Source organism: Ahaetulla prasina, chromosome 1 (assembly GCF_028640845.1).
Source record: "Ahaetulla prasina isolate Xishuangbanna chromosome 1, ASM2864084v1, whole genome shotgun sequence".
NCBI classification, from domain to species: domain Eukaryota; kingdom Metazoa; phylum Chordata; class Lepidosauria; order Squamata; family Colubridae; genus Ahaetulla; species Ahaetulla prasina.
The window spans coordinates 90,183,490-90,200,465 of NC_080539.1; the positions used below are offsets into that span (position 1 = coordinate 90,183,490).

The 16,976-nt window shown below is 32.2% G+C and overlaps 1 protein-coding gene across 7 annotated transcripts in view; it reads right to left on the reverse strand.

The window, feature by feature from the left end:
- Positions 1-5,312: 5,312 nt before the first annotated feature.
- Positions 5,313-16,976, reverse strand: part of QKI (QKI, KH domain containing RNA binding) — a 135,954-nt gene continuing 124,290 nt past the window's right edge. For 2 of the 7 annotated variants that reach the window (XM_058168104.1, XM_058168072.1), the window contains exons 6-8: positions 15,938-16,234; positions 12,603-12,677; positions 5,313-8,373 (exon numbers count right to left, since the gene is read on the reverse strand). In XM_058168104.1, the coding sequence (XP_058024087.1) occupies positions 8,357-8,373; positions 12,603-12,677; positions 15,938-16,234 (389 nt within the window). In that variant the 3' untranslated portion in view covers positions 5,313-8,356. Of the gene's footprint in view, positions 8,374-12,602; positions 13,433-15,937; positions 16,235-16,522; positions 16,547-16,976 lie in introns of all 7 variants that reach the window. The other 5 variants (XM_058168080.1, XR_009153306.1, XR_009153305.1 and 2 more) reach the window with 5 other exon arrangements.

A 16,976-nucleotide genomic window follows, 5' to 3' on the forward strand; every position in this document is an offset into this window, starting at 1 on the left:
TCTACTAATTTGTTCCTTTCCAAAATCTGCCAACCAGAATCCCAATGTTTTAAGAGGAGGATTCCTTGTGTCTATAAGCAATAGCTAGCTTATCAGTAATATAAAACAAGAAAGCCAGAATTACCTTGGCTACTGTCCCTCATCATGTAATGCTTGTCATACTGATGGGAAGAAAAAGGTTCATTCATCTTTTTCATTTCTTAAATGAACGTGCCAAACTGGAAAGGAAATCGTCTAACCACACTCATTAATGTTTTTAAAAAACAAAACTCTAAAATCCAGTCATTGTGCTCTTGATATCAAAACACTTCTCAAAAGTAGAATAATAACAGAGTTGGAAGGGACCTTGGAGGTTTTCTAGTCCAACCCCCTGCCCAGGCAGAAACCCTACACCATTTCAGACAAATGGTTATCCAACATTTTCTTAAAAATTTCCAGTGATGGAGCATTCACAACTTCTGCAGGCAAGTTGTTCCACTGATTAATTGTTCTGTCAGGAAATTTCTCCTTAGTTCTAAGTTGCTTCTCTCCTTGATTAATTACCACCCATTGCTTCCTGTTCTACCCTCATGTGCTTTGGAGAATAGTTTGACTCCATCTTCTTTGTGGCAACCCCTGAGATATTGGAACACTGCTATCATGTCTCCCCTAGTCCTTCTTTTCATTAAACTGGACATACCGAGTTCCTGCAACTGTTCTTCGTATGTTTTAACCTCCAGTCCACTAATTATCCTTGTTGCTCTTCTCTGTACTCTTTCTAGAGTCTCAACATCTTTTTTACATCGTGGTGACCAAAACTGAATGCAATATTCCAAGTGTGGCCTTACCTAGGCATTATAAAGTGGTATTAACACTTCACATGTTCTTGATTCTATTCCTGTTTATGCAGCCCAGAACTATGTTGGCTTTTTTGGCAGCTGCTGCTGCACACTGCTGGCTCATATCTAAATGGTTGTCCACTAGATAATTGTGTTCATTTATACATCACATTTCTATACCACCTCTTTCACTTAAGTAACTCTTATTATGGGGGCTTAGAAGCAAGCAAGAAGCTATGTAATGATTAAGTGGCACTGTCAACATTTCAATCTATATTCTTTATTGACTGCTTCCTTCAAGGTGAGACAACATATATAGGTCTTTTTGTGGCCAGGAAAGCAAGTATCCTTTCTTAAGCTACCAAAAAAGAAAAAAGAAGAAAACACCCCATCCTTACCCTTTTCATGAGCACTCAGACTTTTCTACATTTACATTTAAGCCTTTGTACAAATCTCCCTTCCCATTCTCACCCAACCCCCAGCTGAAATTCTTCGAACAAAATTACCTCCAGCAGCATTTACAGTTTAGTTACAGTATTGAAGGCCAGCAGATCTAAGGAAATGGAAAACAACTCTGGCCAAAGGTAAGTTTGGAAGTAACGATCAGCAAAAGGAAACACATGTTGTTGAGACCATTTAGCTCCGATTCTATTGCTAAAGAATACATATTTATGGTAGTCATAGAAGCATCAGAAATTCCAATGGAGGCTTCTTGTCTATGAATCTTGTTACCAATTTTATTATGGCAAAGGAGATGTGTTCTATTTGAACAGATTTAAAATGGCTTGTCAGGGACAGAACTGGTACCAACAGTACAAATAAATAGCTACCAGATAAATGATTAAACTCTTTCTAATTATGTGTCATAATGTAAGAAAATGTGTAACTTTTTCACTTGCAATATATAACATCCACCTATAACAATTTAATATTCCATAGGATAAATGCAACATTACCGTTTTCTATTGTTCACAAACGATGCAAAATAGAATTATTCTTTGTTTACACTGGATTTCACATCATTTTATCTTTGGTTTAAAATACCTTCATAGGAACCTGTTATTACAATCATTTCTATTTGTATTTAAAATCTGACACAAGCTGCTGATATATAATCTACAGTGACAAGAGTGTTAAGAAGCCAGGCATAGAAATCTGGGATATACGAAGGTGCCAAAATCATTAATGACAGTTAAAGAGTGCAAAATGTACATTCTTTATTCTGCCATACAGAACAAAATTTTATTTTTCAAAATATAAAAGTAATGGTAGCCCTGTAAGCTGTCCATTGGCTTCTAAGCATAAAGTGCATGTAATTTCCAGTTTCATTGCACATTGTTTACAGGTGTGATGTTTTTTATTTACATGTGTTTGGGCAACATCCATTTTTCCTAATACACATTATATCATGGACACAAAATTCAAATAATACAACTCAAAAGGATATTTATATCTTTTAAAAAAACTTTTGTCTAATAATTAGTTGCTCAAATGCAAATCTTTCTCCTGGGAGTAACTCTGATTTAATTACTGCCATCATATCTAGTATCAAGAACTGATTATTGCAAATAAATAATCTGTGTTGCTCAAATACCCACTTCTGAGGCAGGATGTTCACACCTGCAGTTAGTTAGCCGGCAGCATAAAAAGAACCAGGAGCACAGTTCCTTTTTAACCAGTTTGATTCAACATTGAGTATTACATAAAATATTTGACTGGCAATAGTGAATACCTGAAAAAGATACGAAATTCCAGTTAGAGTATCTTTTTTTTAAAAAAAATATCAAGATATATTCTGTAATTATGGGCTTTATGCCAACATAAGATGATCTGCAGATGATGTCCCTGCATGATTCTTGACCGGCTGTCCACTCTCTATTAGTATTTCCAACAGGAATTATTCCAGTGGTTCCCTAGTTAATAGGCTGAAAAAATGAGATTTACAAATATAAGTCTAAAGAACTATTACTAACACTAAATGTTTAAAGTTCTAGAAATATTAATTCCAGCAAAAATAAATGCTTTTGTGGCTTCCTAAAGGGAATAATACTGGCAATTTATTACTTGACCAAATGAAATTACAGTAGTTGCTTTTATTTACAGTCCACTTTATTAGAGAAATCACAGTCTAGATTCAACTTTAATTTTAGTGTTAATTTACCTTAACTATAATAATGTTCAAATTTTAACTGGGGGAAAGCATTTTCCTAACCCATGAAACCAATGCATCACCCGCATTGTTCCAGTAAGATCTTACTGTTTAAAAGACAGAAATGAAATGGCGAAGAGGGAACTGGAAAAAACTTCATCATCCTCCAGGGACAACTCTCTGCTGGATTCTTGCTCTGAATGAAAGTACTAAACAAAATATCTAACATTTAGCATACTTAAAAATAATTTTTGTACCTGACTTCTTTAAGCTTCACATTATGGCTGTTTTTCAAAATCAAAAGTACTGTTATGAATAACATATTCTTTACATTATTTTCACTCTAGCTACAGTGAAGCTTTTATTACTTTTGTTTTCAATCTATTAAAGAAGTTATATTTACCTCAGGAAATATTGGTTTTCCTCCAAAAGAAGTAACTTTTTGTTAGAAAGTGAGCTAGTGATGTTAAAAACGTGGAAATGTTACACCTGTTGACTTATGTGATCCTACAAACAGAGATAAATTTCCCTCTATTATCTCTCAAATTAACATAATTAAACAGCCATTTCATCAAATCATATGGAATACTGACTGATGTTATGGAAAGTTATCATATGTATTTTTTTTTCATGCCTTAGGTAATTTTAGGTATACGTAATTGTCAATTGCTTCTCATTCTGCATTCGTAAAAAATACTATTTGACCACTGCAGCATTTGGATTGTTTCTCTCTGTATCAAAAACACAAGGAATGGTAGCTATAAAAAATACCTAATTTTTAGTATTAGTTACTGTTCAGTCGATGGTGGGTATGATTTCAAATAGGTATGGATCCATGCATATTGTTAATGGCTTTATTCCTATTGTATTTTATCTTACAATATTGAACAAAACCCATTCCTATTGCATATTTTTAGGAAAATAGGCTTGAATAGATTGAGACAGTTGGCTTTACTTCATTTTTATTTCAATTTCTCTTTTACTATATAATTCATAGATGGTAAATCCTTATGTTTATCCAGACTCTTCTAATAATGATGAGTTAAGATTCTGTTGCATACTATTATGAAATACAGTGTTTCAAATATATTACATATTTCAGTAAGAAATACTGATTGTATGCCACTGTATTAACAAAATCTTATTTTTCTTAAAAATGAAAAAGCTTGACTTCATTTTTTAAAAACAATATTCATGTTGTGCTTATAACAGCTCAATTTTATGTATGTCTATTCAAAATTAAGCCTTATTAATCTGACATAAATGGATATAAGTTTCAGCCTAAATTCTCTGAAGTGGATCATTGAAAGGAATGTTTTGAATAAATGCTGTTCCATATAAATAGGTCTTCCATAAAATATATTAAATTAAATTTGAAAACAGATGAATAGGCCGTATTAGCCATATTTTAGTAACCATTATCTACTCATGAAAAACTTGAATAATTTATTGCAACAGATTTCTGCAAGCAATTATCTCCTAGATAAGCATACAAAATAATGTTAGACTTCTTTTAAAAATTGATATTTTATATACCTTTTTTGCAGTAATTAATAAATTATCTACTTTGGTTTTAAATAATTTTGACCTGTACTATGATGTCATTTAAATACTACAAACCATAGATATAAAAAAGAAATGTTCCACCTGAGAAGCAGTGAACCCACAATTTTAAAACTGTTTATTAAGAAACAGTTTGCTTTAAGACAACTTGATTACCTGAGACTTATCATTTGAAGACTGCTTCTAAAATCACCTTTAGGATCACAATGAAATTGAAAGAAATATGGATCCTGCTAAGTTAATGGTGTTTCTTTCTTTAGATACATTTAGAAATGTGCACAATAACGCTGTTTAGATACTGAGATGCTTGAACTGTCATTTTAGTCAGAACATTCAAATCAAACTAAATGTTTCTATCATAAAGGCTCAACAAAGAATCAAACTGGTTTCTTTGGGCATATACTGTATACCAATATATTGGCATCTCTGCCCTTTTGCTGTGAGGTGACAGTGATTAATTTAGAAAAGGAGATTGTGGAATTAGTAATGCAGATGCTGAAAGACGAGTGGCAAGACTCTAAAAGAAGATTACCTGCAAATATGCTACTTGTTCCCCACTCTACTGGCACTTACCCATAAGGTAAAAGTCCAATATGACCAAAGCCAATTCAATGGTAGTGTGCAGAATGTCAGCCAAACAAACAACATAAAACAAATCATGTGTTATCTGTGGTCATTTCTTCAGGGTTAGTCCAAGAACTCATAACTTACATTCTTCTGTCCTTTCTTGTTTATTCAATTAAACATGTAATGGTTAATAAACTGACATAGTCCAAAGTTAGTAGGTTGGTATTATAACATTTATTAAAATAATGCTATGGGTTAATAGAAACAGCAAAGAACCAAAGAATTAAAATGCAAGCTATGTAAAAACCCAACTAAAACCCAAATATGTCTAATGTATTCAATCCAGTAGCTAACTAAAAGCCTAAGAAAGACAACACTCCCAATATAATAATAAAGTACTGCAAAACAATTAGCAATTTTCAGTTATCAAAATTGTGGGTTTTGCATTTTTGTATCCTTTTCTCAATCAGGAAAAATTATTCTGAATGTTATATAACATACATATAAAACAAGATAGAAAAATACATTATAAACTTGTAACAATGGCTGTAAATACATTATCTTACATGTTTCTCATAGGCAATAGGTTGGTTATGTTACATACATAGCATCAAACTAAGATAAAAGAATAGACAAATACATGTCATCTGTACGGTTACATACAAGCGACACTCCCATATACCCACTCTAAAAATTACATAATACTGTCAGAAAAAAGACTTAAACTACATATTTTAAGAAAGAAAAATTCAATAAAGGATGATAATACTGAGAACCAAGGCATTCAGAGATTCAAAAGTCATGCTTTAAGTTGATCCAAAATGTTATCAACCAAGTTTTAAAACTTTTTTTTTCAGAACAAACATTACTTTTAGAAGTCACACTTCTCCCAAGAAGAGACCTCTGATCAGCATCTAAAAATGTCCAGGTTTATCACAGTTGAGATGAAACTGGATCAAATACTGGTAACGTTATAGCAATCCTCTCTCCAAAATGTTTGAGTGTCGCAAGTTTATTCAACCAAACAAAAATCAAAATGGCACAGCATATACCAAAAGTAAAACCAAATAAAAAAAACAACAAAAATGTTATGTAACAGGAAGACAAAGCCAGTGGCAGAATAAAAGGAAAGCTAGCTGCGTACAAAAAGATGAATGTTTATTGCATAGTAAATAAACTGATACTTGTTTCCAGGTGAGACACAATGTTGATAAAGTCACCATGCAGATGCTTAAAAAATAAGCCCTCTTTATCTAACTTACTATTGACCTTTGATTTGGAAACTGTGAAGGTTTTTAGGAGAATAAGCTGACACAATGTAAAGGGCAAGGTATCACCTGATCTTTGCCAATTTGCTTCAAAGCCGTGACCATGTTGATACTTGCTCATTAATTTTACACTCCACTTTGTGCGTAAAGTGTTTATAAACACTAGTGTTAATTAATACTAATTCAGCCACACAAACTTCTTTTAAATAATTCAAACTGAACCACAGCTGGATTTTCCTCCTTTAAGGGAAAGCGCAACCAGTAGTTAACATTCCTCAAGTAGAAGTTTCATGAAAATTATGTAAATCCATACGCACTTGGCATTGTAGCTAAAACATCCAGAACTTATAATATGCTCAATCTTAATGTTTGGTTTAGTCATGGACGAAATTATATGGGAGCAAGTTTAAGTTCTCTTGTAGTTTCCTGCATCTAGTTCAATCAGAAAAAAAAAGATAACTGATCTCTAAATAATAATAAAAAACCCAAACACTTGCTACTCTATAACTATTGTTATCTTATAATTTGATTTAGAATGAAACTGCATCGTAGAACCCTTTGGTTTAAGGCTGAGCAAGTATTATAAAAATATATTGTCTACAATTGAAGAGGGAACGTGTTACAAAAATATTGCGGTTGGCTGTTGGTGGAACAATTCTATTTCACAGTTTGGGATCTGGCAAGGTTGCATCATGCTGTGGCAAAAACCAGGTAATTTTAATAGTCAACTCATTTGTCTTTCCTCACAGCTTCTTTTCACATACTGGGCGGACTGAGTGGCATGCATTAACTTGCTGTCTTAGGGAGGAGCTGATTATACGACACACCTGACTAAATGACCATGAAGAAAATAAGGCACTTTCTTTTCTTTATACTTATTCCAATACTTAAAAAATAAAAAAAGAAAGACAAAAAGGCTCTTTTGGTCTTTTGTTTCTCGACAACCACCAGAAAAAATCATTTAATGAAATAAAGGGTTTCTTTGTTCTTTTTTCTTTTTTATAACACTTGAAAGTATAAAATGCTACATTTCCAAAAATATATATTTCTTCTGCACCAGCACCCTTGTATAGTAAAAGTATCTACTTTTTTTTTCAATTTGTTTCAATGCACTACACTTTATCTACAATTTCATTACATGTATACAGCAAATAGGCAAGCATGGCTTTTATATCCTTATGAATTTACTCTATACAGGGAGGCTTAAAAAAATATTTGAACAGTTTGCCCAGTAATGTGACACATAATGCATGTACCTTGTACTCATGTAGTTTTTAAAAGGAAGTTGATGATAGTAAAAGAACTGTATCTCAGCATTTGCTTCGATAGGGTTGCTGTCTTTTAATGCATTGATGTGGTTCAAAAATTCAGTAACCTATCTTTCATGGCACTTTTTTTTTCTTAAAAACACCCAATTTGGCAGGTAATATAAAAAAGGCTGCATCTTCTGCCCTTTGAGGGCATTGGTAGTGATTACACTGCATGTCAAATTTTGAATACTTTTAGGAATCCCTTCACCAATGATATCCCTGACCAAAGGTTCATGCATGATGCATCATCACACAGTACATTCAAAGAGAGCTTTGACTTCTTTATGAGAAGAGAAAGATTCCTAGAAGTCTCACAGTAACTGCCTCTGACATCAGGGAGTTAAGGGACATCTGCTTCCATCTCTTAAATGAGGCCCTTCTTACCATTTTTAGGGTGGGACACTAAAAGATGATCAGTGCGGAAGGATGAATTGGACCTTATTGCTTTACTACTATTCAGTGCAGGTTCTAGAACCACTTTCACCCAAACAGGGAAAAAAAGCTGAGTTGGAGGACAACAAATTCTTTGTCTTTTTGTTAGATGGTAAGACGAACGGACAAATGCCTCAGCTCGCTGCACTGAAGACAGACAAGCAAAGGCGATTACCAGTTAACTGATCAGCAGGCAGGCATGGTCAGGTCATCATTGGGTGAAGAGTTCAGAGGTCAGAAGGTCATAGGTTAGTTGCCGGTGGCGGCTGGGTGGTTAGAAACAAAACAAAAAACAAAAAACAAAAAAACAAAAAAAGAAAGAAAGATAGAGAAGAGATTAGTTTCAGCTAGTGACGGCTTAATGACAACATGAAAACTAATCACAACTAATAAAAACAAGCATGTTTAATTCTGACATACTGCTTGACACCATCTACAGAATGCAATAAAAATCATGACCGCCTAGTATCATGATTTGAACATATGAAGGAGAAGCCCAGTCCCCACAAAACTGGTTAACAAGGAAAAATAGAAATAAAAATATAACTAATGGTTAGTAGCAGTCGATGAAAGAAAAAACAAAACAAAACAAAACAAAATGATGAACGATTTCTGGAACTTGATAAAGAATTGAGAACAGTCAGTGCACCATATCAGTATCTGACTGCTATTAAGCATTAGTATTCTCCCATGTGCAAGCAATCAAAGCAACTAGTAATGATGAATGTGATTATTAATAACTGACTGTTAAGAGAAATGAATCTAAGAAATTTGATTTTTTTGACATTTGATTTCACAAACTACCGGCCAAACAAGTTTTTTGTTCAATAGATTTTATTGCTTTTCAATGATTCTATTTACAATCAACACTGAACTTCTTGGCTTCATGATACAAAGCAATACTAAATTGAAGTCTAAAAGAGTAGGCATCGTTCATGGGAAACAGGAAAAGCCCAAATGTTCTAGGGAGCTTTTTCCTTTTTTTTTTTTAAAAAAACCCTATCTTACACATATAGGACACTAAGAAAATGCACTTGTATGTAAACACTGTAAAAGTCCTGCCATTTAAAATTCTATATTTAAAATGCTCTAGTTACATCAAAAATATAGGAAATCTAATTGATAATAATAAGGCATTTTAAAAACTACAAACAGCTCTTTTTTCAAAGCTAATACTTTGCAAATACAATAAAATTTGACATTTCATATACATTCCTGCTTTATATTTTTATATTTTAAAAGAAGCCACCTGTAAATACTATTTTCTTTTCCAAAACACACAAATATTACAATAAAACATTAAAAAAAAGTTCTCAAGTGGAAAGTTATCATTCCCATTTTTCTTGAGCTGTTTCTTCTTTAATTACTCTCTTTCTCATTCTCCTTCAACAACTTGGTCCACTTTACAGTAGTACAAATTTTAAGACTCATTCAACAGCTTTATTATCTCTAATAAATTCTGAGGTTTGATAAGAATATTTGTACTGTTGCCATTGACTAAAGCAGAGGAGATGAAAGTGAGAAAGGTGTTCAGTGCAAAGTCAGAGTTGTGCCATTTTTAAAAATGAATTCAGTAGGTGCAATGTTCACAGATAGCACATGTTTAAAGGCCGTACATCTTGGGTTGGCTTTATATTATTTCTATGGCCTATCATTTAGGCTACAGTTCATGAACTCTAAAACCATTACTGTTGTAACTTAAATGATACCTTATTTTCCCTGATTTTTTTTAAATGCTGAGAAGAGGGGTTTTAAGTTAAAAATATTGTAAAAAAAACCACCTTAAAATTAATAAATATTTAATGTGGCATTATTTTGCCACTATAAAAATGTGTATTACATATCCAGAATCTTAAAGCGTTCTTGGTACTTACTACAATTTTGATTAATATGGTATTACAATTTGTAGATATAAATTATGTGAAAATTGGCTTTGAGAAAAACACTTTACTATTATAGTTTCAGCACTGCCATTTCTTGTGTATTTAAATCAATGCAAGCTATCGTAAGATACCAGTACACCTGTGATACATCCTCTGCCAAGTCCCTGACCATCTACAGTACACACAGGTTTGTCAAGTGTGCAACACCATTACAGTTTATTACAATTAAATCAGTCAGTCTCTCTGTTACATAAATTCAGTTTTATATTATTTATATGGCGGGGCTTTAGGAGAAATTATGTTTAATGCTCACAGAAATGAATTCTGAAAAGTTGGGAGCTCTTGCTTTAAACACAATGCTTACATATAAGCCAGCATTAAGAATAAAATCTTTCATCAGACAATAATGGGATACTTCTTTTAAAACCTTTGTTAACCAAAGATCAAATTAATGCATATGCTAGCTTCAGTTAATTTCTCATACTTTTTCTTATGAACAGAAAGTGGTTCGGTTTACTGACATTGAATTTTAATGCATATTGAACTGGACAATTATTCAAACATGTGAAGTTATACAGTGTCCAGTTACAATGGAATTTTTAACTTGGTTGCACACAACAAATTAAACCTGAATGGGGAACCAAGTGATATAAATAAAAATGTATTAATGACAAAAACCAGTATAGTATTCTACTCTTTTACACTTTTACATTGCCCACAATTCAAAATGAATAAACAAAGCCACCTCAGTTTGATGGAATTATTCATCATGTTCACTAATGTCATGTGTATCTGAATCATATACCATCATTAGTAAAACTAATTATTAGGAGGAAAAAGGTCACCTTGGACTATACAATGGTAACTATAACTATAACATTCTACTACTAAAGTGTAGGCTACGTGTTCTCAAATATTACCAAAATAAAAATATGAATCTTTATACAACGTCTGCAAATTAGTTTTAACAAAACTCCCAAAACCTACAAAACATTGTTTCTAACAACTGCCAACTCTAGATACAATTAAAAATTCAGTCACAAACTGAACTACCACCCAAACGTCAGACTTCTAGATACAAAATATTAAAAGCTAGTTGATTCTCTGGCCCAGTAACTATCCTGTACAATTCTCTCAATCAGTAGTGAAATGTGATTTTTCTTCCCATTCTACGTGAGATATCTGTCCTGATTCCGTTATCTTTAGATATCCACATGCGACCATAATTTGCAAAAGAGGAGAATCAAGTAAAGTGGTTTTATAGCACAATTTTTTTCACATTAAACAATACTCACATGTGGCATCCAAGAAGAATGGAAGTAGGAATGCATGGTATTGCTCCCTCGTTATATGTACAAAAAGTATTTTTCACAGAAGTGAACATTCATAATGGTGATTCAATACAAACAGTGGGGGGGGGATTCAGAAAAGGAAATACTTCGAAAATACAATGTGGCATTTCTGAAATGTTGTAGAAAGTACCTATCTGGTTTGGAATGTTTCTAACAATGAGCTCCTATGCTATGAGCTCAAGAACTGGTTAAAAATTAAAAATACGGGCACTGGTATTTATTTAGCATTTGAAATATCATTTTGCAATAAATTTATTCTTACCTGAATTTATTCTAGTGCAATATTACAAATCTATTCCAAGAATTAAAATTTTGCATTCTAATCTGATTTGCACTTTAGGCAATGGAACCTAACTTAATCCTCACGATACCTCTGCCAACTAAGGGAGGTATATTGATATCACATCTGAGTTTCCAAATTCAGAAACCAAAACAATACTACAGTGGAACAAATGTTCCTGAATTGTCACACTGCTTTCAGTAGTAAACTCAATGTCAATAAACCGAGAAGTCACTTCTCACAAGAAAAGGACATCATTCAAAAGCCTATAAATTTACAAGGAATGTAAATTGTGTGATATAAAGGAGAAAATGAAGATTTATTTTCCCTTGAATAACCAAGCCAAGCATGTTTTTTGCTTTGCCTACCAAAATACCAAAAGTAGTAAGTTCAAAAAATGAATTTTAGTTATAAATGCATTTTTTAAATCCTAGAAGCCAGGAAAAAACACACAAACTTTAGATATATCACTTTTAATCTCCTTGTTAAATGTAGAGATTTTAGGGCAAATGGCACAAACAACTTGTCAACAGAGAGGAAATAAATCTTCAGTTTTTCTCCTGAAAAAATACATATAGCACTTACTTCTACCTTATTAAGCACTCATCCATTCATTTTATTTTGCAACACCAATTTGATATATCACAAATCATTTAAGAGTCCCATAGGAAAATCAAATACCGACCCAACAATAAAATGACGCCTACTTGAATTAAATCATAGTGCTCACAAAGGAAGTTATAACTTTGTATACTCAATACACTGAAGTTTGTGTGTGTATGTGTGTGTGTGTGTATAGATTTTTGATAGAAAGGGTACAGTAGTTTTAAATTGCCAGAAAAGTGTTATGTTCACTTCAATTTAATATAAATATCAATAAAACAGTCAAAATAGAATTTGATTAACCAGTTGTGGTGTTGCAAATTTCCATGTACACTCAAAGCATTTCTTATAAGCAAGAACTGCAGAACTAAACTAACCTCTGTCTGCGGTCACAATCCTTTGGTAAGGATGGACACGCATATCGTGCCTTCGAACTTTAGTAGCCACCGCACCTAGTTAAATTGCAATTACCAAGACAGTTAGAAAACATTTGATAAAACATTAACAGCAGGCTTATTAAAATGGATTTTAAATGATCACTTTCTTAAAATACTGTTTAAAGAAAGCAACAAGTTAAGGCACAGTAGTTTCAAATTTTAACCTTAATATATGAATTATATCTGTGCAGATTAATATTGCATTTATTTTAAACATCCAGGCCTTAACCTGCATTATCCATTCATTTACAAACTTGATTACAGTATTTCATGAAATCTACTAGACCCAAACACAACTGAGCTTTACTAGTCACATATTCACTGAAGTGCCTTCCTTGCAGCAGGACTATCTTAAATAATGCCATTTTTAATACTGAAGGTTCTTTGCTAATTTTTAAACAACTTCCAGTTTTTACCATTTTTAAAAAATATATAACACAATTCCTCAAGCCTACAGACTGTTTTAAAAACTAAGTCAATAACTGTGAACTGCAATGAATTAAGTGATTAGTAAAGCAAATAGTACAGAATACATAGCAGTCAGTATACTACCATACACTCATAAATCACAGCTACTTTGCCATAGCATAGGCTACATCAAATTAATAGCATTTTTATTTCTATGTGCAAAAAAGTGCAAGTAAGTCACTGACTGCTAGGCTACATTTTTTCAAGGCTGCTGAAAACTAAACATTTGTTAAAAGTCAGCTCTGATGAGGTTCAGTTAAGACCATTCTTGAATTCTTAGCCTTTCGTTGGGAAAGCCATACCTAAAGATAAAAGGGAATTAAATATTAGTCAACTAAGATTTGATGCTGTCAATCCTTCCCATAAATTTATTTCCTAATCTTCCCTAAATTATTTACACATTTTTCCTAAATTGCTTTTCTTTTTAAATCCTTAAATTTTGCCAAAATATTAGTAAATTAGGGATTTACAAATAGTTTGAAATAGTTTTCTTTCTTTTTTAACAATGGGGAAAGGGCACATACAAGCACAAGTTCTCAAACAATTAAAGTGGACTCATTGGAAGGGGAATGAAAGGGATGGGCATGCACATGCATGCAAAAATAGCTGAGAACAGCTTATGAACTTTAAAAAAAAGATGCAGCTACTTTAACAATTAGAATAAAGTTCTTACACAATGAAAATAAAATCTTTCATATAATTTGCACAGCCTTGCTGGCATTCATCACTAAAAATTAAGATGCATATTTCCATAATAATAGTTTTAACACGTAGCATTTTAGCGTCAACATTTATTAACACATAGTTTATTAGACTTATACTTAATTTTCACAATACAGCAGAAAGTAATAGATGGCATTTACTTTAGTGATCAGTTCTCCACATTGGAAGCAGTGTCTTGACTTTGATATTGTCTTGTAAGAAACAATTATAATCTTTATATTTATAAAATGTATTATATCACCTATTTCAGATTTTATTACTATTAACTTTATCACATGATAGAGTCAAAATTAAAATGAATATTTACACACAATTGTAAACATTAACTTAAATTAGTAAATCTTTAGTAAAGTTGAATTTAGCTGAAAATTAGCCATAAACTAATACTACGTATAAAACTATATTATTATATTTAAGTTGATAGGTAATATCAATATCTAAAATGACAGCATGCAAACATTTCAAACAGAAGCAATAACTTTAAAAAAATATTTTTTTATATTTAAAAAATTAAAAATTATAGGATCATGTTCTATTCTTTTTTTAAAAATCCCTAATTTGCATAATTCCAACAGCCTAGCCTTAAAACAGAATTAACATAAATTAATTGCATAGTTAACTATATATGATGGTGTATTATAAATATCTATGGAAATGCTACATTCATGTTATTCATCACTATATGCTGATCCAAATGAAGTAATGTGAAAAGCATTTATTGGTGATTATAAATAAATATATCTATCTAAGTTAAAGTGTTCCTGAAAATATCATCTTGGAAAAACTCACAAAGGAAGTGAAAATGTGAACTACCAGATAATATACAATTTCCCAATCTTAACACTATTGTTAATTGTAATTAATTTAAAGTAACAGCCATTTTATGTAAAAAAGTATGTTATAAATTATAGTAGAAGAATTGATATTACAAAAGCACTTTTAAATAATGCTTGGAATTCATTACCTGACTCCATAGTTTCTACTCAAAATCCCAAAATCTTCAACCAAAAACTGTCTACTATTGACCTCACCCCATTCCTAAGAGGACTATAAGGGGCGTGCATAAGAGCACAAAAGTGCCTACCGTTCCTGTCCTATTGTTCCCTTCATTATTTCAAATTAATATAGTTGATGCATATTTTTTTACATACATATATATATATACATATATATACATACATACATACATACATACATACATACATATATATATATATATATATATTTCTTCAAGATATGTTGTTTTATCTGACAATTGTTTGTGTATACTGTTGTGACAAAAAGAAATAAAAAAAAATACAGTGAAATATAAAATAGCTATGCTGTTTTCTCAATCCCAGAGAAAATGGGAAGTATGGATGTAGGCATAAAATGTATTGCTTGCTTTGCAAGCTTAGAATTTTAGGTTAAAAAAATTAAGATAGGGAACTAAATAATTGATTCACTATTTCAAATGCCTGGGGATCCAAAAAACCAATGGTTAAGCTGTCCCATGGATTTTAATGGAAGAGTAACCTAAATAGATAGCTTATGTATTCAGCAATATATTCAATCAGGCATGCTTTCACATAAACAGATAGAAGGTTGCAATTAATTTCTCAAACTGAAATAAATGAGATTTTATGTGTGTTTTACTAGGACTATATGTTGCTTCTGAATATAATCACCAGCAGTAACTACTTTTCAATCAAGCATTAAAAATGACATAAAACAACATAATTCATTATATACATTTAATATCGGAACAGAGAAAAAAGTAAAAAAGGTGATATGAACAAAAACAGCAATATCAAATTAACACTAACTTTTTCTAAGTGATACTAAAATAAAGTCTTCATGCTGAAAACCAAAGAACCAAAGGATTAAGAATATCAGATATTTCAATCTCCTAATCTCCTTTACAGAAAAAAAAGTGTAATTTTTCAAACCGAATATCCTTATTATGTGGGGACACACTTGTTTTAAAAAGGGAAGCACATTTCATTGACAGTAAAACAAAAATGCTTTCAGAATCTCCCCAAACATAATGGGGCACAAACCATGCTACCTATAATATTCAATTAAACTATCTTGGATAAACTTACCTAATACCCCACTGGGTTCAATAGGATACTCAAGAATTGATGTAGCAGGTGCCAGTGTGTAGGGATATTCATAAGGTGTGTAAATTAAACCAGCTTCAGGTCCTGGGGGAACTATTGCAGCAGTTGGGTGAGGAGTTCCATTTGGCATGACAGCGGTCTGTATTTGTCTGATCAAAGGCATTATGGTAGGGCCAGCTGGCGTAGGGGTACGCAGGGCAGCTGGTGGGAGAACAGGGGCAGGCCCTGTGATAATCCTTGGAGCCTGGGCTGTTGCTGCAAGAGAAAAGGCAAGGGCTGCTACAGTAAGCAAAGAAATTCAGAAGAAAGTATGGAGACAGTAGTGCAAAACATGAAAAGATGGGAAAAGTAGAAAAGTAGGAAAGAAGAAAAATAAAAGGAAATCATTAGTACATGCATTGATCACACAGTGCCAAAGCACACCATTCAAAAGCAACAGCTTTCCATTTCCCAGTGTGATTAAAATGAACATGCAAAATAAAAGCCAATTTAAAATGGCAGAATATATTTCTAAAACAGGTAACACACGGCACAAAAGCTCAATGTAGATCACATATTTTTCATTACCTATGCCTTCAAGACTGCATGAGACTGAGAGGCATGCAGGAAACAAAGAAAATACTGTTGTAATTGCATATGGAACATTAAAAATAGTGAGATTTCAGAATCCACAGAAATTCAGTGAAGCTTAAATATACAATATAACATATTTCAGTTGCAACTTAACCAGTAAACATTCTATTGAGTGAGCAAGTACAGTATCAACATTTGTTTGTATCTCCTGTCCATTTTCTGAACTATCACAGCACAAGTGGTGACAAGGATACAGAAAACATTTGCTACATTTTTTCCCATCTAATGTAATTGGAAAACAATTCTGTAACTTTTTTCTCTTTAGAGACAGGTTGGTAATATTTTAAAAAACTAAAATATAATAAACTGTAAGTAAAGATGTGCATATATGTTAACACTATTTGAAAAATATTTAAATTGCCATGAGTTCCTAGGTTTAAGCCTACTT